The 24,964-nt window shown below is 31.8% G+C and overlaps 1 protein-coding gene across 3 annotated transcripts; it reads left to right on the forward strand.

The window, feature by feature from the left end:
• The first annotated feature begins 38 nt into the window (after positions 1–38).
• LOC143065394 (GATOR2 complex protein MIOS-B-like) lies at positions 39–23,400 on the forward strand. Of its 3 annotated transcripts, none has more exons than XM_076238939.1 (27): positions 39–166; positions 3,594–3,744; positions 3,967–4,034; positions 6,909–6,988; positions 8,611–8,654; positions 8,872–8,930; positions 9,258–9,399; positions 10,069–10,173; positions 10,556–10,650; positions 10,848–10,889; positions 11,350–11,405; positions 12,123–12,196; positions 12,708–12,752; positions 13,344–13,465; positions 14,493–14,615; positions 15,086–15,161; positions 15,623–15,797; positions 16,375–16,446; positions 16,717–16,826; positions 17,360–17,529; positions 18,315–18,380; positions 19,261–19,333; positions 19,969–20,113; positions 21,235–21,276; positions 22,050–22,221; positions 22,533–22,641; positions 23,189–23,400. In XM_076238939.1, the coding sequence occupies exons 2-27, from the start codon at positions 3,618–3,620 to the stop codon at positions 23,374–23,376; spliced, it is 2,580 nt and encodes an 859-aa protein (XP_076095054.1). In that variant the 5' UTR covers positions 39–166; positions 3,594–3,617; the 3' UTR covers positions 23,377–23,400. The 3 variants fall into 3 exon arrangements, with proteins under 3 accessions (XP_076095054.1, XP_076095055.1, XP_076095056.1); XM_076238940.1 differs by having other exon boundaries at positions 74–97; XM_076238941.1 differs by lacking the exons at positions 39–166; positions 3,594–3,744; positions 6,909–6,988 and having other exon boundaries at positions 4,014–4,034.
• The last annotated feature ends 1,564 nt before the right edge of the window (positions 23,401–24,964 follow it).

The following is a 24,964-nucleotide window of genomic DNA, read 5'->3' on the forward strand; positions in this document are numbered from 1 at the left end:
TTTTTTAAGTTCACCTAAATAAATATTACGACACTGCATGGGAGGTTACTCCATCTGCTTTCGTTTTCGGAAATAGAAAGTTAGAGATTTTTTTGGGGTAAAAACTAAAAACTGGGTCCAATAGGGATCAATTGAGTAAAAGTGGAACCAATATTGACAGCCCCAGGTAAAAATCACAAACTCAAAATATAAGCAGAACAAAATGAAATATTTACTGAAGAATATATTTCAGTCATATGACATTATATATGATTAAGAAAACTTACACTTTACAGTAATTATTGGCTAAAAAAGATTAAAATCAATCAAATAACACTTATTAAGCAATACTTTATTGACAGTGACTGCACGTACTTGCATGCTTGGGACGTGTAGACAAATAGGCCTTCGTAGGCTACGCCTATCCGCATTTGATTTTATGATAAACTGTCATATGATCCAGAATGAACAAACGTGAATGATACACGAAAATTATCAGTTGTTTTCAAATTTTGTGAATCTGGGAACAGTCAATATGTTCCTGTGTCAATTCAGTGAAGAGAATGGAAATATTGAAATTTGTAATATGAGGCAGGCATTACCTGTGAATGGGGACAAAGTTTGTTTAAATTATTAATTTATTTTTTTTGTATTTTAAATATTTGTTAAAAAAAAGATACGGAAATACCGTAACGTTTCCGATTTTGGTTCTGTTGTTAGGGATTTTACTTGTGACGTTATTTAAGTTATGATGTCATGTTCAATGTAAACAAAGAAACGCAATGCATCAGGTAGGCCTACCGTTTATTCATACCAAAGACAAAGAATGATTAAAAATGAAATATTGGTATTGTGTTCCTTGAGTTCCTATATTTTACTAGACTAATCAAAGTCTCACGACAACAAGACCGGAAGAAGGAAGTAGAGTTATGTGTTCTGCGCAGATCCAGAAATTAAAAAACACGACAATAAAAAATTGAACGATTTTGAGTTCATTAGTACAATGAAAAATTCAGGAAATTTTCCCGATTTTTTTTTTTTTTTTTTTTATTGAATTTTCTACTGTAATAGGGGACTTCGTCCCCATATTAAGGTGGTACCTAACACTTTCACTAAAATTAATTTGGCTCGTTTAATTTTAATTAAATTTTGACAAAGTATACACCTTATCGCTAATCCCGGCTGACCTGGCCGCTTGAACTTTTGACGTCAACAACAATCACTTTTCCATTGTGGCGTCAGATATTTTGTTTTATGACGTCAAAATTTTACGGGAATCTGTGTGATATCCAGTAATGGCGGACAAATAGTGATAAGGTGTATTTACTTTGACCCTTTAAAAAAAATATAAAAATTTCAAAAAAATTTTGAACCAACCGTTTAGTCAGAAAAAATACACTGGTTATATAGCAGTTTGACAAACACCAATTTTGATCATTAAGAAGCTTAATATTCCCTATACAACACAACGTAATTAAAACGTTAAGCTGACTTTACAGAGTTATCTCCCTGTAGTGTTAGGTACCACCTTAATAACTGGATTAGTAATCAGTGTGACGAAAAAGTTCAGTATGGGACTTAAACTAAAGTGTGTATCTGTGTGTGTGTGCTGTGTTGTTGGGTATATAAGTTTCAGGTCGTGCCTTTCACTTGTAAATGGACGAGATATGCCAAGTATACTCTTTGCCCTTGAAATCAACTGTTAGCATGATTAAGGGAATCCTGGTCGCATTTATGAATAAATAAATGGATCCTGGTGCAGTCTGAATGAAGTCTTGTAGTGTACATAAACACGAAGATGAATAAAAGTTCAATTCTGTGCTATTAAAATCACACGACTTTAACAAAGTTACAAGTATAACACAATGTACATCAAACAATACAGGTGTCCTCTCTACTATATAAACGTTACTGTCCTCTCCTTACTATAAATTCTCTCTCCCCCATATCTAACACTCTTTTTCTCTTTTATATGACTCTTACAAGCCTGGATACAAATATAGACTACTAGGGAAACGGGCTCCTTGTACTCCTTGCTCTGGAAATCCGTGGAAATCCTGGCTCCTAGTGTATTGTGCTCATTACAAAAATTTACTAGGGCACCATATGCAAATCATTAGGGCTCACTAGTCCAACAAAGAAATCTCTTAATTAATATAATCTCTGATGATCTCTAACTGTATTAAATTGGTATGTGTGAAAATACAGGTGTATGTAAACCTGATACAATCAGATAACACACTTAACATATAAAAATGTTACAGTAGTAAGAAAAATTGAAATTAAATGTAAATGCACATTAAAAGAATAAAATTATACCACATTTGAATAAATATATTTAAATAAAAAAAGGGGGGAGTGTGAAAGGTATTTTCTAATGAAAAAGGAAAAGTAACAAAAAATCTGAAATATATCTATAAGTAAAGTTTGGGTGTATACACAATTTAAAGTAGCCTATAAATATGATAAAGGCAAATTTGACTACTCGTCCCCACATGCGGGTATGCGCAGAAACTGACTTCTTTATTTGAGGCATGTTTTAAGATCTGGTGTCTGGAGCAATTTTCTGATTTGGCCGGCAAATGGGATGTGTGCAAAACATTTAACATGACAATAAGATTAATACAAATAGTATAGCTGTTTGTTCATTGTCTAGTGGTAAAGACCAATGGTTTACCAACCTTTTCACACACTTCTTTGGTATCCAGACTGCTGTTTTAAAATAGAATGGATACTTTGAGGGTCTCTGTTGGTCAAATTTGTCCCCAACTTTGACCTGGAGATCAATCTACTGATATCTCTTTGGTTTGTCTGTTCCCACTGACAGTCCCGGTGGTACTCTCCATGTACCTTGGCTTTCTTTGCCATGATAACAGACTTCCCAGTGTCCTAGCACCCTCTTTGTGTTGGGTTGGGATTGTCTGAGAACCCCCTCTGTGTTGGGTTTGGATTGTCCTAGCACCCCCTTTGTTTTGAATGGGAATTGTCCTTGTAAGTACTGTTGTAAATGCGCAAGTCCATTAATCCTGATAGAGAGTGTACATGAATTCCATTATTACTCTCACAGCTCTGGGAGTGGTTCTCTGGATAGCAGAGGAACCTATCAGTACAAATGTATATGCATACATGTTGAGGACTGTACTTTGACCTATAATGGTTTACTTTTACAAATTGTGACTTGGATGGAGAGTTGTCTCATTGGCAACTTATATCACATTATATCTATATATATATTGTTTTCAGATAACATGCTTTTTAAGTGTCTGATGTATGACCCAAATCAAACCTTTAAACTTTTATGTTTCCTTTGGATATTAATGTACAGAACATGGCTGAAATCTGTTAGAAATATTTTCATTAGCACTTTGTTACTTTATCTACCCTTCAACCTTTAAAAGATAGTGCTGTTACTGTACAATAAGCTATAGCAATGATGGCACCCTTAATATCCCTTTAAATAGAGTTAAGCAAATCATAAACAATCAGCAATGTGTTACTTCACAGATTTTATCAATGCATGTATATAATGTATGAGAGATTTTTAATAAAGCAAAACATACTTTATCATTTGGCCAAATTGAGAAATTAGTCAATAGTGTGCTTTATAATTTCAGAGGCAAACAGAAAACTGGCAAATCATGAGTCTTACAAAAGTACTTTGGTCACCAATTAATAGTGATAAGTTTCTGAGCTACTGTGGAACCAAAATAAATCTTTATAATGTTATAAAATATGAAGAAAAAGTAGGCTCTCATGGAACACAAGGTTTGTATAATTTACTTTTCTATTTGAAAAATGCTTTCTTGATGTGTTGTAACTGTTGTTGGGTAGTGATCTAAATGTTGTATGCTGCATACATCTTCTTTATTATAATTGACAGTAAATACTTTTTGCAGCAACAACGAATACTTATTATTTAAGGTATTACTATAATTAGGTATCATATTTGTTTTAACATTTAAAATATCTGAAGTTGTTTATTTGTAGGAAAAATATTATCAGAAGATTCAGTGGCTGTACCTCAAGGAGAACAGTTGGAAATTAACTTATTAAAGGTAAAACTTTACTATCCCCTGTGTAGCTATACCTCAGGGAAGACAGTTAGAAATTAACTTATCAAAGGTAAAACTTTACTATCCCTTGTATAGCTATACCTCAGGGAAGACAGTTGGGGATTAACTTATTAAAGGTAAAACTTTACTATCCTCTGTATAGCTATACCTCAGGGAAGACAGTTGGGGATTAACTTATCAAAGGTAAAACTTTACTATCCTCTGTATAGCTATACCTCAGGGAAGACAGTTGGGGATTAACTTATCAAAGGTAAAACTTTACTATCCCATGTATAGCTATACCTCAGGGAAGACAGTTAGAAATTAACTTATTAAAGGTACAACTTTACTATCCCCTGTATAGCTATACCTCTGGGAAGACAGTTGGGGATTAACTTATTAAAGGTACAACTTTACTATCCCCTGTATAGCTATACCTCAGGGAAGACAGTTGGGGATTAACTTATCAAAGGTAAAACTTTACTATCCCATGTATAGCTATACCTCAGGGAAGACAGTTAGAAATTAACTTATTAAAGGTACAACATTACTATCCCCTGTATAGCTATACCTCAGGGAAGACAGTTGGGGATTAACTTATTAAAGGTACAACTTTACTATCCCCTGTATAGCTATACCTCAGGGAAGACAGTTGGGGATTAACTTATTAAAGGTAAAACTTTACTATCCCCTGTATAGCTATACCTCAGGGAAGACAGTTGGGGATTAACTTATCAAAGGTAAAACTTTACTATCCCATGTATAGCTATACCTCAGGGAAGACAGTTGGGGATTAACTTATCAAAGGTAAAACTTTACTATCCCCGGTATAGCTATACCTCAGGGAAGACAGTTGGGGATTAACTTATTAAAGGTACAACATTACTATCCCTTGTATAGCTATACCTCAGGGAAGACAGTTGGGGATTAACTTATTTTAAAAAGGTACAACTTTACTATCCCATGTATAGCTATACCTCAGGGAAGACAGTTAGAAATTAACTTATTAAAGGTACAACTTTACTATCCCCTGTATAGCTATACCTCTGGGAAGACAATAGGGGATTAACTTATTAAAGGTACAACTTTACTATCCCCTGTGTAGCTATACCTCAGGGAAGACAGTTGGGGATTAACTTATCAAAGGTACAACTTTACTATCCCCTGTGTAGCTATACCTCAGGGAAGACAGTTGGGGATTAACTTATTAAAGGTACAACTTTACTATCCCCTGTATAGCTATACCTCAGGGAAGACAGTTGGGGATTAACTTATAAAAGGTAAAACTTTACTATCCCATGTATAGCTATACCTCAGGGAAGACAGTTGGGGATTAACTTATTAAAGGTACAACTTTACTATCCCTTGTATAGCTATACCTCAGGGAAGACAGTTGGGGATTAACTTATAAAAGGTAAAACTTTACTATCCCATGTATAGCTATACCTCAGGGAAGACAGTTGGGGATTAACTTATTAAAGGTACAACTTTACTATCCCTTGTATAGCTATACCTCAGGGAAGACAGTTGGGGATTAACTTATAAAAGGTAAAACTTTACTATCCCATGTATAGCTATACCTCAGGGAAGACAGTTGGGGATTAACTTATTAAAGGTACAACTTTACTATCCCTTGTATAGCTATACCTCAGGGAAGACAGTTGGGGATTAACTTATAAAAGGTAAAACTTTACTATCCCATGTATAGCTATACCTCAGGGAAGACAGTTGGGGATTAACTTATTAAAGGTACAACTTAACTATCCCCTGTATAGCTATACTTCTGGGAAGACAGTTGGGGATTAACTTATTAGAGGTACATGTACAACTTAACTATCCCCTGTATAGCTATACCTCTGGGAAGACAGTTGGGGATTAACTTATTAGAGGTACATGTACAACTTAACTATCCCCTGTATAGCTATACTTCAGGGACAACAGTGGTTCTCTGTCTGTAGCTTTACCACAGATATAGAACAGAGTGTTTCATATCAGTTTTGAGCTTAATTAAAGATAGAATGTTTTAAAACGATAAGACAATAACTAACCCTATTTTGTTGTACGAATTCAACAGATCACAATTTACAAAAAGAAAAAAAAAAGATTTTCCTTTATTTTTCCTGAACCTAGATTTTTTTATCTGCTCTGTTTAGTAGATTTAGGACATATAAACAATAATATTCCAGCCTTGTACTCCTTTCATACAAGTATTATTATTCTACTATTTGTCTACAAATCAATACAAATGTCAAAATCCAATCTGGAAAATAAACCCTTATATAAAGGTATATTTTATGTATTTATTTTCATGAATTTTTCATTAGGAATATTTTAGTGAAAAAAAATGAATTCGAATACAAATGCAGTAAATGTGCATGATAACCCAGTAAATGTGCAGGATAACCCAGTTTTATCAAAATTCACCAAAATAAAAACATGCAAAAAAAGATAAAAGAACAGTACTAGATTTGAAGTCAAGTTTATTTTCAGATGTTTAAAAAAACTGATTAAATTGATTAATTCTGCAGATTTTTATGCCTTACCTACGATAGTAGAGGGGCATTATGTTTTCTGGTCTGTGGGTCTGTTCGTTTGTTCGTCCTTCTGTTTGTTATTCCGTCTGTCTGTCTCGCTTCAGGTTAAAGTTTTTGGTCAAGGTAGTTAAATGATTGAGTTGAAGTCCAATCAATTTAAAACTTAGTACACATGTTCCCTATGATATGGTCTTTATAATTTAAATGCCAAATTAGATTTTTGACCCCACTTTCACGGTCCACTGAACATAGAAATTTATAGTGCAAGTGGGGCATCCGTGTTCTTTTGACACATTCTTGTTTATTATGATTAAAAATAACTAAAATAAATATTGTTTTACAGACAGTTGAATGGTGTCCAAAACCAGAACATGATGATGTTATAGCATGTGGACTGGTCAATGGTAAAGTCCAGTTAAGGAGGTATATGAAGCCTATTTAAATGTGAAAAGTCTACTTCTGATTATCAGTTTGACTGTAATTTAACATTTCTCATGATTCAAAATCTATATAATAAGAGAATACAATGCTCCCTGCATGCCAAGCAACTCTTGCAGCAGCCTTTTTTAAAAGGTCTCTTTAAATGAACTGTTGCAAAAGAAATCTTCTGCCTTATTCAACATCTCTCCTTTTTCAACTGGCAAGCCAAATGTCCTAGCCTTCCTCCAGGATAACATAATTTGAAGATCATACTTTTTGATAGTTGAATTATTATTTTAACTATTCACATACTAAATAGTTTCATATGGAATTACTCAGACGTACTTATATATATATATATATATATATATAAAGTGCCTAGAAAATCAACCTAACGATGTTAGAGTAGATTTGATTAGTAACTTCCTCCCCGGCGCCGGGGCTGGAACCTGTACTTTATTTTCTAACTTCTACGACAACACTGCCTAGCATTGCGCAGAGACCTTATCCCCTCCTCTAACTCTAGCTTATAAAAATAAGCTTTCGTTTCGGGAGGTGTTACCTGCTTGTAGGAATTAAACAAGGATCTCTGATACAATACACAAAGTATTTATTTTTAGTGTTCAGAAATGATCATCTACTCATCTCTTCAGTATAATTACAGGATGCTAATCTATTTTTAGAAGCATACAATCACTGTAAATAAATATATGTATATGTCTGCCTGTGTGTAGTGACAACTGCAAATTATACCTTGTCCATCAGATTTCTTATGATTAAGAAATACCATGCCTTATACAGTGCCTTTTTATATGCTTGTCAAAATTTTGATGAGACGTAAGATAGTTTTCAAATGTCCAGCATTCGTCTTTCCGTTGTAAACCTGTCGCACTGTAACTTTAGAACCGCTGATCGAAATTTCATGAAACTTAACATAGTTGTTTCTTATGATGGTCAAACAATCTGTATACTTTTTGGTGATAATAGGATTTAAAATTTTTGAGTTACAGGACTTTATAACTAAAACAGAGGTGTGTATTTTTCACATGTCGCGTCATATCTCATAAACGATTTATGATTATTGCTTAAAACTTTACACACTTCTTAATTATATTAATCTAGAAATCTGTATACTTTTTGGTGATGATTCAAAATTTTATTTTAGAATTATTGAGGTTTTGTAAAAAAGGGGGTTGATGTTCACATGTCGCACCATATCTCTGAAACAAATTATGATTATTGCTTAAAAATTTACACAAGATCTGTATTTTTTTTGGTGATGATTCAAAATTTAATTTTGGAGTTATTGAGGGTTTTTTTTGTAAAAAAGAGGTTTTTTTTCACTTGTTGCATCGTATATTAAAAACCATTAATGACTTGCTTTAAACTTTACACACGTCTTAATTATATTAATCTAAAGATCTATATATTTTTTGGTGATGATTCAAAGTTTTATTTTAGAGTTATTGAGTTTTTGGTAAAAAAAAATGTTTTCACATGTCGCGCTGTATCTCGGAAACTATTTTATGATTATTGCATAAAACCTCTCACACAAGACGAAGGGCATATCATGCGCTCATGGCGCAGCTGTTTATTTATTTATATTGTTTTCTTTTTCTTTGTAGTTTTGATAAGGACAGCAATAGTGACTTGGTTGACAAGGAATTTGGTAAGAACTATGACACTTATTAACTTTACTAAGCAAGTCCAACGTTTATAAAATTATCCTTTTATGTTACATGTACCTCCTGCAGTTCACATAAAACAATTTTTTTTTCAAAACCTACAAATGAAAATGCGTTTAGTTGTAGATTAGAACATAATTTAAGACAATGATTATTTGTTTTTCAGAACATTATTTAAGACAATGATTATTTGTTTTTCAGTACCAAGACATCCAAGGCATTGTTTATATTTATTTTGGAACCATATGGACAGCAGTTTGGTATGTATATGAATATAAAGTGAAAAACAATATTTATTGATTTTTTTTCTTCTATAAGATATTAATATGTGTTGGCTTTCTGCTCAAATATCTTGACAAAAGAACCATTATATCATACAGTATTCGTATATGAGCCTTACAAAAGTTACCTGAAAATGCATATGAGTGACACAGGCTCTTTAGAGCTCTAGATAAATTTTTCAGCAATTTTATTTTGTATGTGCCTCCCAAACATTGTGGATTGACAATATTTAGTGGAGCTTTATAACATAAATTTGGTCTTAATGTAGTATAAAATTTGATTAAACAGTACTGTTATTATTTTAGTTGGCTGAGGGATTAGACAAGTCAAGAAATGATAGTTGTATACTGATCTGGAATGTTAAGTCTGGAGGAGAATATGAACGACAGAGATATAGCTCTAATACTAGTGAATCTTCATCTATCTACAAACCATTCTTAGAAATAGGTAAACAAATTATATATTACATGAGATAGATTAATGTGTGTAGTACAAATATTCAAGATACATGTACAGTATGTTTAATCATTGTTATCAACCTCTGTCTATTAAATTTTATGTCATGGCATGTAAAAAAGTGTAAAATATGGTAAATAAACATATCAAAATCAAAATCAGGCATTTTAACATGTATCATAATTCAAACAATTTTTTGCTGCTAGTCCTTAAATACTGTGTATTTTTTCATAGATACTAATTTTCCTGGATTTAAGGTAATTTTTGTTGATATTGTGGATTCATTATTTGTTGGATACAAATGTTCATGAATTTGGTGGTTGCATGTGAACCATGAATTCAAACTTTCAAGGAATTGCATGTTTTCTAAAGGTTTGTATGCAGACTTTGGCAAAGTTATGAATTCAAATATCCACAAAAATACAGGCATTCCTCAATCCACAAAATTGTTAAGCATGAACAAAAATGAATCCACGGCATTTGATTTCATGAATGAAAGTCTGTATACAAGCCTTTTGAAAATATGTATTATGTTGAACATTCAGGTTGAAGGTTAAGCATTTATAGCCAAATCCTTGCAATGGGTACCCAAGAAATGATAAAGAATCAATAGTATGTAATGATACAATGGTTAATATATGATATAAATATTTTTTTCAGGTAATTACAATGACATGACTGCCTCATTTAGTTGGTTCCGTAAAGATAGCAGATTATTTGTATGTGGAATGAACAATAGACATCTCAGGATATATGACCTCAGGGGTAAGGCATATATATATTTTGAATTCTGTCAAATAATTTGTCTGTGGAATGAACAATATAATAATATCTTAAGTACAATATTTCAACCTGATTATAGGATACTGTACAAGATAATTGGTACATGTAATATGCATGTGAAATCAATAAAATTAAGAATGGAAATGGGGAATGTGTCAAAGAGACAACAACCTGACCATAGAACAGACAACAACCAAAGGTCGCCAATGGGACTTCAATGCAGGGAGAAACTGCAATTAACATATGGGTTTGATAATTGTGTTGGAGGTTCAGCCAGTTGTTTTTTTATCCTTTAATTGTATGTCTTAATAAATTTTTTCTATATATTCTTGAATAAAATTATCGTTTTATATTATATTTGTAGATGCAAAAGAGCCAAAACAATCAACAACAACAAAACTTATCAATGGTGTAGTTACTGATCCCAAAAATCAAAACAGAATAGCTTCTTTTCATGAGGTAATGTTACAGGGTTTGTACAGATTGCACCAATTTAACTTCCTTTTTTTAATCAGATAAACCTATTAGTTTGATGTAAAAGATAATTTGAACAGTGCAGGTTTGGGTTGATGGGTATAGTACTCAAATAATACTGGAGTAAAAATTATATACTTAATTTAACAGCCAGGTTTACAGATGACTGTTTTGTTTTTCAGAACAATGTGTCAGTTTGGGATACCAGACATTTTGATAAACCTGTATCCTTTAGAAATTACAGTGATTCACATAGTTGTCATATTGCAGATAGGTTTATGAATTATATGGAGAGTAAAATTTATAGTTATAAGACAATTAGGCTAAAGAACCAAGATGTGGACAACTTGAACAATGAGCAAACCCAATGTCATCTAGTAAGCTATTAAAGGCCCTTCACCATAAAATGTGGAACAATATAGATGGGGAAAACCAACAAAAAAAATCATTTTAAAAACAATGGAAAAAAAAATATATTACAGACAACTAACAACACTGAATAACAGGCTCCTTATTTAAGATAGAATATGACTAGATAAAATATGGTTGGGATTGCTCACCAAATTGTAACAGTCTAGTTTTAATGTATTATAATTGTCTGCTTATTATCAAGGTCTTTTGTTCAGCACTTTAACAGTTTACATGATTTATTTGTATAGTATACTATATTTCTTAACTGCAAAGATTTTAACATTGCAAGAACCCAAAAATATAGTTAAGCTGAGATGGTGTCCAACAAGGCAAGTATAGACTTATTTAGTTACAATCCAAACTTGATAAAGCTATTATTATTTTCTTTAAGACAAGTATAATCTATTTTGGTTCCAATCAGAACTTGATAAAGCTATTATGATTTTCTTTAAGACAAGTATAATCTATTTTGGTTCCAATCAGAACTTGATAAAGCTATTATGATTTTCTTTAAGACAAGTATAATCTATTTTGGTTCCAATCAGAACTTGATAAAGCTATTATGATTTTCTTTAAGACAAGTATAATCTATTTTGGTTCCAATCAAAACTTGGAAAAATTAAGATGGTGAACTACAAGGTATGTATAGACTTGTTTTGTTTGTTCAAAACTTGACAAAGATGAGACATAAATAGCTGATATGATTGGTTTTTATCATTCAAAGGTATAAAACAATAAATACATGTACTCTGTAGTCATGTGAGAATGAAACACACCTTCAGTTAGACACAGAAACAAACAAACTTCTTTATTCTAAATTCTCTGAACAAATTTCCCCATTTTCCACACAGTATTGTTATATGTTGTTTTTGATCTTTAAAAACAATTAGAATAATTTAAGAGTATATAGGAAGAACTTCTTCACCATTGCTTATTCATTTGCCAAATGTAACAAAGAATATAAGAATTTCCTGAGTGGAAGATGGCTGACTTTTTATTGAGGCTGAATGTTGTAATTATATACTGTATCTTTTTATTTTTCCCAGGAATGGTTTTCTAGGAGTTTTATATCGAGAAAGTACTTCAGTAAAATTATATGATATCAGACATACTCCACAAGGTAGTTACAAGAATGAAAATAGTTATTGGGTTAACAATTAAACTCTTGAGTCACATAAGATTTACTGATGTTTACTCTAATTATGATTAATGATGTACATATTTACACTGTAATTATAACTACTGTTGTACACAAATTCACTACTGATAATATTTTTTAAATGATAATATATATTGAAAAAAAGAATAAAAAATTTCCCCATTTTGAAATGAACCGAGCAAACAAACACAGATATGAATTTGGATATATCTGTATTATACTGAAGTGAAATATCCAGGTAATTTGATTCGTTACCTTGACATGGTATATGAACTTGTAATATACCCTGTAAACAAAAACTAAATTATATTAAATCAGGACAGTCCTGTATTATATAATTATTATTTGGGCTTCACAGAGGATGTAGGCCCATATTCTATGTAAAGATCCTGAATAATATATCTGCTACTGGACAATGTATCTGATTTCTATCTGAGCACTGTCTTATCATAGAAGTTTTCTGTTGCTCTAGGTATAGATGAACTGGAACCTAACTACATTGACAGGACTATATCTCGTAAGTAGAATCTATCATTACCGTTTATGCATTGTAATTTGTCATGTGTGCTTGTTGACATAATCTTTACCACTGCTTATTCATATTCTCAAGGTTTTGTTTATGAATCTGTTTTTCTAATGATTTTAAGAAATTATTTAGACAATTTTCTTTCTAGTTTCTTAATAATAAACAAAAAGATGTGTTCTTTATGTGTGATGTCATCAAGCTTAGTCACCTTTTTTTGCTTGTACAATAGGAAACTCATAGGAAAGCAAGAACATTAATGTAACAGTTGAATTTTGACCAATAAGAAACAAAAGAAATGCTTGTTTATTATGTTTATTATAAAAAAAAAATAATCAAGTTGTTTCAAGCATTAGAGAAAAGATTCTAAAATATATTTATTACTAGAAATTCTGAATTTATGAGAATATGATAAGGTTCAACTCAGATATCCGTAAAATTGAAAATCAATATGTTCATATAATTAAGTTAAAATTAACAAAAAAACACACAAAAAAAAACAAGAAAAAAGTTTCAATGTAACTTACTAATTTCTATATGTTGGCCTTTTTGTCTTTTAATTTTAAATACATAATTTTATTTCAGCTAACAATGGTGGACAATATGTCACTGCTTTCAACTGGCATCCCAAACAAGAAAACAGACTACTGATTGCCTGTACAAATGGTGCTATCAAAGATATGATTGTACATGAAAGAATTCCTGTGGTAAGTTAGACTACTGATTGCCTGTACAAATGGTGCTATCAAAGATATGATTGTACATGAAAGAATTCCTGTGGTAAGTTGAACTACTGATTGCCTGTACAAATGGTGCTATCAAAGATATGATTGTACATGAAAGAATTCCTGTGGTAAGTTAGACTACTGATTGCCTGTACAAATGGTGCTATCAAAGATATGATTGTACATGAAAGAATTTCTGTGGTAAGTTAGACTACTGACTGCCTGTACAAATGGTGCTATCAAAGATATGATTGTACATGAAAGAATTCCTGTGGTAAGTTAGACTACTGACTGCCTGTACAAATGGTGCTATCAAAGATATGATTGTCCATGAAAGAATTCCTGTGGTAAGATTAAAGATTTCACAGTAAACTAGTTTCATTTTCTTTGTATGATGGTCATGATGGTTTTTCCCTAAACTTGGGGGATACTTTACGAATGAATCAATGTTTTCATGCTCAATTCTCTGTAGTTATCTTAAAAAAGAACATTTAGATTCTGATTTTTTTCTCACATATATTTGGGAGCATTTTAGAGCTGGAAATAAATTTTTTTGGTATGACTTTTACGCTGAATTTTGTTCATTGATTCTCAGATTTTTATCTTTTGTCTTGCGATCTTTGTTTAACGTCTTTTTGTTTGTTATGCATGCAACATATTGATTTCATCACATTCCTGGATTGTCTATTGTTTTAACAATGAAGATCTTTCTAATGAAAATAAAGTTATTTGCTATTAGGTCAATTAGACAGCAAGACAAACATGTCTGTTAAAGAAGTTTACAATATGATTTAATACTTTTGGTGCTGCAAAAAACCTATTACCTTTCAGTACATAAGAGAAGATGATTGATTAACAACCTTGGTACATTTACTTCCCCTGTTGAGGTATCCCTTGAATGAAAATTAATAGATATGTTTGCATGTAGGTAGTAATTAGTGTTATATCCAAGCATATCCTATACACAGAATACTTTATACTCTAACAATGTTTTCAATCTATTTTGTAGATATTTTCTCCACAATTTCATATAACCTGGGGTAATGGAAAGAAGTTAGTAGACCAGGAACTAAAATCTACAGATATATCACTTCTGATGAAAGAGAGAGCTTCTAAAGGTTACGGGTTACAGGTATATCTAGTGTGTCTGTCTAAATCATACTTTAATCAAGTGTTACAACAGATCTGGAATTGATCTTATTTACTAAACATGACCTACATTTTGTCATAAGTGAAAAAATATATAATCCTCTAATCCGATATAAGAATATATAATCTTCTAATCCGATATAAAAATATGTAATCCTCTAATCTGATATATGGAGTGCCATCATTATACTGTATGTAATAAAATTGAGAATGGAAATGGGGAATGTGTCAAAGAGACAACAACCCAACCATAGAACAGCCACCAATGGGTCTTCAATGCAGCGAGAAACTCCTGCACCCGGAGGAGTCCTTATTATAATGACTTGTAAATGGCATTCACATCCATGATATATATATGAAGAAAGACTTTATGTAATTTTGTAATATTTTGATAGTCTTTACATTGATTTCTGTAAACTGTCATTTAGTTACAACTGTATTTTACATTGCCAGTCTGATCATGTTTTCCACAATGTACAACTAGTGAAAGAAGATGCCAAGCTGTATGGTATGTGGAGATGGTTATCATGTATCCTTTATACAGTCAGGGTATAACATCTATTAAACTTGTTTGAAACAGTACCGTTTAGGGAAGGTACTAAAAACAAACAAATGAAATAAAATGATAAAATAATCAGAAATATGATAGATGATAAATTGGATGATTATAATTAAAATGCATATTCAGGTCAACAACAGGTTAATGTGATATGAATATAATCCCTTCTTTCTACTAGACTGACATGCTGAGCCAAATATGATGTGCTCCCTATAAATTTTCTCCCCAAGAATACTTTTTCAGATCATTGATTTTATGGACCAATAAATATTGTGGCTATACATGTGTATAAGAACAAGAAAACAGGAAGAACATTTGGATGCAACCTGTTGATTACCTTTTAAATTAAACATGTTAACTCAAAATATTTACAAATTTTAATTGGTAATTCTTTGAAGACCATTGTTTATCATTCCTTTAACTAAAACCAGTGTCCCATGATATGGTTGAAGAACCCAAATCTCAGGGTCAATCCTATAAACACAGTGGTGTATATCATCTGATGGACTTCAACAAAGGCAGTACCATGAAATATCAGTCATTCCAGTATACAGATGGTAGTACTGGTACCAAATACTTTATGAGACAGTATCTCAGTGAAGAGAGGTCAGTATGGGATTATATGGCCCTAACCCCTAATCATGGTTCATTGACTTTAAAACTTTTGCTTAAATCAAATGTGTTAATAGGTTAGTTTAAAGAGAACCACTAATGATTATACAATGGTATTTGGTATGCAGTTCTATAAATGTGTTAATAGGTTAGTTTCAAGAAAACCACTAATGATTAGACAATGGTATTTGGTATGCAGTTCTATAAATGTGTTAATAGGTTAGTTTAAAGAGAACCACTAATGATTAGACAATGGTATTTGGTATGCAGTTCTATAAATGTGTTAATATGTTAGTTTAAAGAGAACCACTAATGATTAGACAATGGTATTTGGTATGCAGTTCTATACACATTGGCATTTCTCACTTTCATTGAGATAATTTGGCACTGCACCTACAAAAATGGTTCTAGGACATTGAATATTTTGCACAGTTAACATGTTTAAACAATGCCATTTTAATTTCAACATTTGTATTACACTATCAAATTTACATATAGGCGAGACATATCTTGGTGTCAACATTTTATTTAATCTTATCATGTGTATTAATACATATTTTACCTATTGTAGAGACAAGGTTTTACAGTTGTGTGGCTGGGGTAACAGTGATAATACAGAAGGGTTAAATCTTTTTCTTAAAGAGTAAGTGTATTGTTCAATATTGAGTTAAAAAGTTTTTTAGCATACCAGTAAGCCTTTTCATATCATTTTAAAGATTGGTCCCAAAATGCTTCATCAATTTGTTAGTTCTTAAATTATTTTAATTACAATTATTAAAGAAGAAGAAAGTAAATCTTTCTAATTTTCCAAAATCCTCCTGCAAATTTTAATTGAGAAGAGAGATAATGAATGTTTTGCTTTAAAGTTGAACGGTTAATTTTATATTCTATATATTGACCAATACTATTTCAGATTACATAAGAATGGACAGACATCCAAAGCTGCAGCCATAGCACTGTTTAACTTGAAGTTTGGACAAACTATAGAAATACTCAGTGGAAAATACAGGCATCAAACAGAAGGTAGGGTTCACTCTTCAAACAGGGTGAAAACTTTAGTTCAAAGATAGAATTTTTTTCTTCTATTTCCTGCCTCTTGCATAATGATCCAGTTACATTCCTTTGTAATAACTATAATCAGATCAAATATTTTGTGGGTCATATGAATCGGTGCAGTGCATGCTTTTTCAATTATTGTGATGTCAATCACTCAAGGTTCCTAATTGCACAATAATACAAGGATATTTCATCATTATATAAGACTAACATCACAACAATTCTGAAATTAGCTGAATTACATAATCATAAATGTGGTTTATTTTATACATTTATTTTGTTCTTGCAGTATTATTTTAGTCCTGCTTATATGAGGATATTTAAAATCAATTCTTTTCTTACCACTTTTTGTGCCTAATAATTGTCTAGAAATTAGCTCATTTTAACAAATTATTTTGTAACTCCAACCCAGACCCCCATTATAGATGGTGAAACTTTTACAAACAGAAAGAATGGGATAGAAAAAATTTTTATAAATTGTATAATTTTCTATTTTACAGACAGTACAATGATGAATGCTGTTGCCATGGCGATATCAGGTTACTCAGAAGATAAACAAACGTTATGGAGGAAAACCTGTTCCGCATTACTACACAAGTTAACCGATCCATACCTCAGAGCAATATTTGCATTTTTATCATGTGAAAAAGACAATTATCAAGAAATTCTGGTATACTTTGAATATGTTTCATGTTAAAAGGGAATAAGACATTTTTCTCATTAGGAATTAAAGTTACTAGTGCAAATGTACAATAAAAGTAAATGAATCGACAGTTACTGTTGATTTCCACAGTATTACTGTGGATTCATTTATTTTCGTGGGTACCAATTTTCGTGGACAGAGGGAAACTTGCATATTGGTGGATATTTAAATTCGTGGTTTTGACAAAGTTCACATGCATTTCTTTAGAAAATATGCATTTCGTTGAACATTTAAATTCGTTGTTTCCCGGTACCCACGAAATCCACGAAAATTGGTATCCAACGAATATTAATGAATCCACAGTATAGGTTAATTTGTTTTTCCAGATATGAATAACTATTCAGGTTTCTGTTTTTACATCATATTATATTGATATTTATTTCAAAGAGTGCTGAAAGTGGGCACTGGTGTTAAACACTAAACAACCATTCAAAAAATTCATTTCAAAGATTTGGGGATTTAAAGGTTGCATCATACTACATGTACTTACAACAGTCGTATAAAGTATCAATGATGAAAAAAAATATCACAGATTGAAACATTTTTTTTGTGTCTAAAAAGAATAGGATATAAGATTTTTAGAAGTAAACAAGTGCTCTTGAGAAAAGATATTTATGAAAATGACTTGCTGCTTTGTTTAGTATAACTAAAAAGTGATACATTTGGGAAAAAAGACATACATGAAACCCTCATATTATTATATGATATTTTAGGATTTGATTGTCTAGAAAGATTGTTTCCTTTATTTGTAGGACATGAAGGATCTTAATCTATGTGACAGAGTGGCTTTTGCTGCACTATATCTTTCAGACAGTAAGGTAGGCCATATAAATACACTACAAGTGATGTCTTTTTAAAACAAGTTTCAGAAGGCACCCTTTTGAAGAGGAAAACTTTTTGTGATGAGTGCTGCATGTGGAGCAGGATCTGTTTAGTCACGGGTGCAACATGTGGAGCAGGATCTGTTTAGTCACAGGTGCTACATGTGGAGCAGAATCTGTTTAGTCATAGGTGCTACATGTGGAGCAGGGTCTGTTTAGTCACAGGTGCTACATGTTGAGCAGGATCTGTTCAGTCATGGGTGCTACATGTGGAGCAGGGTCTGTTTAGTCACAGGTGCTACATGTTGAGCAGGATCTGTTTAGTCATGGGTGCTACATGTGGAACAGGATCTGTTAAGTCATGGGTGCTACATGTGGAGAAGGATCTGTTAAGTCACAAGTGCTTCATGTGCAGCAGGGTCTGTTTAGTCACAGGTGCTACATGGGGAGCATTATCTGTTTAGTCACGAGTGCTATATGTGGAGCAGGATCTGTTTTGTCACATGTGCTACATGAGGAGCAGGATCTGTTTAGTCACAGGTGCTACATGTTTTTCTTTTCTTGCCATGGTGTTGTCATTTTATTTTCGACTTGTTTGAATGTATCTTTGGTATCTTTTTCAATTTTAAATGTTGCAAGAGCAGTAACTCTGCTTAAAACGTTTTATGTTTCTGTGTTTATCTGTTATCAGTGTTAAATGGAAACCATACATTGACTGAAAAGTAAAATCGGTCCAATTATAAATTACTAGAGCCATTATAGTACAACTTTAAACAGAAATTTTGATGTCACAAAAGAAAAGTGATTTTACTTTTATATACTTATATCATAATTTACAATCCTATTAAATGAATAAATGATGATTTCTATGTTTAAGCTTCAAGAGTTTATGGAATCATTGATAAAGGAAGTGAAAGAAAATGGAGATTTGGATGGTTTATTGTTAACAGGTATAGTCATTAATAATCTGTTAACAGGTATAGTCATTAATAATCTGTTAACAGGTATAGTCATTAATAATCTAATGAGTTACAACTCTTCAGGCAAAAACTAACCTTAATCTTATGGTGACTTATAGTTGCTAATATCTTGAGATAGGTGAAGTGAAGCAACAGGCTAAAATTTCAGGCCGTTGTGGCAAATATGAAAGACACTAATGATTTTCAATTTTAGTTCTGACATCTTTTGTGCAAATGAACTATCATATATTATACATTGAGTGTTTTGATTCTAAATGTATATTGCAACATAAAATTATAGTCACAGATTGACAGAATTCTTCAAAACCAAAAAAATTCTTCTTACACTTATCTTTGCATACAGCTTGAGTGTTGTTTTTGCACAGTGTCCAATAAGAGTATTGTTGCTTTTTTCAATAAAAAAACCAAATGTTTTGTGAACTGCTGACAGTGAAGTGGATATGGTAGGAGAAAAGATTTCTGAAATAAATTCCATAGAAAAAGATTAATATTAAAAAAACATCATAAAGATTCTAATAAAATGATTTTTTATTTAATTATTTGGAAACATAAATAACTCTAAAATAAGAGAACACAAGTTGCATGCTACATTTTGGTTTATTTAGGTTTAACAAGTGATGGTATAGACCTATTACAAAGACATCTAGATAGAACTGGTGACATACAGACTGTAGCTTTAGCCATTGTTTATAGCTTGCCTTGTGATATTACTAAAGAAGACAAAGAAAAAGTGGTTATGTGGATCCAATGGTAAGACTTTATGTGGATAACTATTGTAACAAATAAGTAATGTAGATTCATTAGTAGATGTGATGTTGGTTTCTTTCTATTGGATATGTAATGTGGATCTAGTGGTAAGATGTTAGGTGGATTAGTTTTGTATCAATTAAGTGATGTCAATATAAAGGAATGGTGTTAAATTAATCACTTTTGAATCAAATGAGTAGATTTCTTTTGAATTGGATAATTTATATAGATCAAGTGGTAAGATCTTAGGTGGATTAATTTTATATTAGAAAATTTATATTGATTATTTTGGCATCAAATTAGTTTTATAGATCTGATTGTAAAATTGATGTAGAATTCTTTTGTATGACGTCATTTAAAAGATCTGACTCACACACAAAAACTTGTTTAATGTCAAAAGATCAGGATTTTGCTTATTACCATAAATAATACATTTTGACAATATAAAGTAGGAACAGTGCATTAAGGGCATACCATACAGTTATAGGGGAGGTAATGACATTGCTAACATAAAATGTTATTTTCGCGACTTCAAACTGTGACATATCAGGACAAATCTGAAATTTCGACCTCATTTTACTCAAACAGTAGCACATAAAGGTATATATTTTATTATATATTTGATTTAATCAGGTGAAAAATAGCCTTCAGCAAATTTTCATCAAAATTTCAATATGGGATCAAAACTGTATTGTATGCCCTTAAAGCTTCTTTTATAAGAATAGTTATCAAAGGTACCAGGATTATAATTTAGTAAGCCAGACGCGCGTTCTGTCTACATAAGACTCATCAGTGAGGCTCATATCAAAATATTTATTTAAGAAATTTGTTTTGAATTTTATTTGTAATATGAGCGTATATTTCTGTGAAAAGTGATAGTACATATAATATGATGAAAGATAACTTTGGTCATGCTTTTAATTACTACAAGATATCATTGAGTTTTTAATTACTACAAGATATCATTGAGTTTTTAATTACTACAAGATATCAATGAGTTTTTAATTACTACAAGATATCATTGAGTTTTTAATTACTACAAGATATCATTGAGTTGCTGAAGCATCATCTCCATCCATATAAGTAATCTAGTACTACAAAAAATATCACCAATTTACTTCCAGCTACAGAGAAATGTTAGACAGGTGGCAGCTGTGGCACTACAGGTGAGTTATATTTATTTATCTAGTATAACACGGGTGGTAGATGTGGCATTAAGGTTAAATATATTTAGTACTCCAGTCTTACACAGGTGGCAGATGCGGCAGTGCTGTTGCGCAGCATGGGATATTCAGTATACACAGGTTTAACAGGTGGCAATAATGGCAATACAGGTGAGTTCTAATGTTACATAGGTGGCACTTGTGGCACTGCAGGTGAAATATATTTAGTTTTCTTGAACAAGTATGTCAGGAAATGGAGAAAAACAAATCCTATTTTGGTTGTCAGGTAACATTGATAAGACGGAAATACTAGTAACAGAAAGTGTTTCTTCAAATTTATTTGTTATTCTGACATGAGATTTCTGATGCCATGTTGGAATATTTTTAGGGACCATTATGCTTTTGGTCTTTGTGTCTATCATCTGTCAGTCTCTGTCCATTGAGATGATTTCAGGCTTGTTTATCCATCCATCCATGTGTCTCCTTGTTTATCTGTACATTCCATATCATGATATCGAAGGTTAAAGTTTGGGTTAAATGAAGTTTACAATTCAGTTGAGGTCACATATATGTGGTTGCATATGTTAATTATGAAGTTAACTTCCAAGAATAGAAATAAAGTATTGCTTTTGCTGGGATTTCACAGTTCTTAAGACATACACATTTTATTGTGCTAACAAAGCAGGGTGTCCTAGAACAGAATATTTTTAATTTTCAGTTAAAGAATTTAAGTTCCAAAGATTTTGGTTTATAATTATAAAATTCCTTTATTACAGAGCCAAACTAGACATAATTTGGCACCAAAATGATACTAGTACCAGAGTTCCATCGCAGGCTTTCATCAGTTGTAATTTCTGTGGCAAAAGTATTGCCTGTAACTTGCCTATGGTGCAAAGATCTTTACCTTTTATGTCAGGTCCTATGGCAGCTAATTTTAACAGACCAAAGGTATGTTGAACTTGTCTCTCTTTTTTACACTGCTAAATTATCTATTGTTATTTTTTTTTATAGACATTTTTCAGGATCAAAGTTCATAGTCATGGACAATTAATTTTTGGTTTTATAAATTCTGCAGATTCTTAGTGCTGAAAGAGACACATCCATATCAGACTTTGTTTTCAAAGATGAAATTACACACATTGTCATATTATTTATTATTACACCTCCATCAGGCAATTGCATGTAATGGCCAATCTTTGCGTATACATGTATTAAATGTATATATTTCTCAGGTAACAGGTACACATTATATTTTACAGGTTACCTGCTGTCCAGGATGTAGGAAGCCATTACCTCGTTGTGCACTGTGCCTAACAAACTTAGGCACCCCCTCAGGTACAGGGTTGTACCATCATAAGGAAAAATTAGGTAAGTCAACATCCGTATCTAACAAACTTAGGCACATCCTCAGGTACAGGGTTGTACCATCATAAGGAAAAATTGGGTAAGTCAACATCCGTATCTAACAAACTTAGGCACCCCCTCAGGTATAGGGTTGTACCATCATAAGGAATAATTGGGTAAGTGAAACGACTGTATTTCCTCTGTAGTCTTTTGTTATTAAGAAAGTCTTAAATTTAGTTTTGAAAAATAACCTCTCGAGAAAAGATGGAGAAGATAATTATAGAACAATACAAAATTTGAAGGAGCACAACACCATGGCCAAAAGACAAAAGATAGTTTTCAAAACACCACAAAGAATAACAAAGATTTATTGAAACAAGACAAATTAAAAACTTGGTGAACACATTAGTAGATACTGATCGTATACAAATACTGTTAGTATCTTCAGATAATCCATATTTACTATGTTTGTAATAATATTATTTTATTACCTTGTGTATCTTTTGTGGTCTCCTAATCATAAAATGTTAGAACCAGTATCATCTTTGAAATAATGTATTTATAATTTCAGGTTTAGACAGTAAATTATCTCCCTTTCAAGACTGGTTTTCTTGGTGTCAATCTTGTCGTCATGGTGGACATGTTTCCCATTTATTTGAATGGTTTGATGAACATTCAGAATGTCCCGTAACAGGATGTACATGTAATTGTGTATCCAGAGATCATTTAGAAAGACTGAGTTTAAAAGCAGTGGTGTGACACAAAATAAAATTTTATATATTTCTTGCAATGTTCTCAATATGTCACAAGCTTTAATATCAAACAGTTGTTGTTATTTCAAAATAAGTATAAAGTATGGATACTTTCAATTGAAGTTTATGACTATAAAAATAAATGTAAGTCTATATTGTATGAAAGAGAAAACTATTCACCAAAGATCACTGACAGGATACATAACATCTACTTAATTACATTTAAAATTGATAGATGTTATAAAAAAAATCACCAATCCAAAAATCTGTTGTGCATTTGCAGAAGAGTCCTTTATATATTCATCCATCTCCCTCAACACAAAAATATTTGGTGGCTTTACTTTCGCTGTTCTCCAGTTATGTCCTTTTATTAATGGAAAAATGCTAAATTTGCGATTTTCATTTCTTACTTATTGTGCCTCAACCAAATCTTATATAAATTATACACAGTACTTTTTAACACAAAACACAAATCGTGTTTGAATCTAGTGGCAACTGTTTCACCATTCTCCAGACATATATGTCTCTTTGTTAATGGAATTTTTTTTGTTTACTTTAGTTTGCCTAAACCAATTGTTATTACTGGTATACACAATGCTTAATACAGATGTACCACCAAACACAGATCAAGTTATGTCCCTTTATAGATAGAAAAATTATGAATGTGTGGTATATTTACAATTAGAGGCATCTGTGTCCCACATTCTTCTTTTATTTTATTTTGAGAGGGGTCAGCTTGTTGTTTTTTTGCCTCTGTTTATGCATCTTTTTATTCCCCTTCCTCATCAGATTGGGTATTTAAAACTTACACTTATCCATCCATCCAAAATTGGTTTCCATTCTCTAACTTTTGTTTGCCTTAACCAAATATTATGTGACTTATACACAATGCTTATAACCACAAAATACAGATCTTGTTCGAAACATTAGTAGCAAATGAGATGCAAAAGATTTCAAAGGACATCAAAACTGATATAAATTGAAAGCAAACTTGACAATGCAAACAACAGAAAATGATGAAAAGGCAAACAATATTACACAAAACACAATACAGAAAACTTAACAACTGAGCAAAAAACTAACTCCACCAAAAACTAGGCCATTGGTTTTCTTCTTTGAATTGTTTTGCATTGTCATTTCGGGGCCTTTTATAGGCGACTATGCTGTAGTGGCTTTGCTCATTGCTGAAGGCTGTACGGTAACCTATAGTTGTTACTTTCTGTGTTATTTTGGTCTCTTGTGGAGAGTTGTCTCATTGGCAATCCTACCACATCTTCTTTTTATATCAGGTGCTCCACAAGGGTAAATGTCATCACATAAAGTACAAACCTGGTGATAAGTCTAATAGAAAAGGTCCATTAACGGGATAGTGGTAATCTCAATCATTATGTGCAACCATATTTATAAAAAGTGTGAACACACTGAAATGTCTTGCCTGCTTTAATTATCATTAAATTATGACATAAGTCTGTTATATGAAGATTTTACTACAAAGAGAAGAATCACAAAAACTCAACATTATCAATGTTTTATGAAAATGAGGTCACAGTCATTTGAACCATGCCAGACAGACATGTTCATCAAACATTATTCCA

Source organism: Mytilus galloprovincialis, chromosome 2 (assembly GCF_965363235.1).
Source record: "Mytilus galloprovincialis chromosome 2, xbMytGall1.hap1.1, whole genome shotgun sequence".
NCBI lineage: Eukaryota > Metazoa > Mollusca > Bivalvia > Mytilida > Mytilidae > Mytilus > Mytilus galloprovincialis.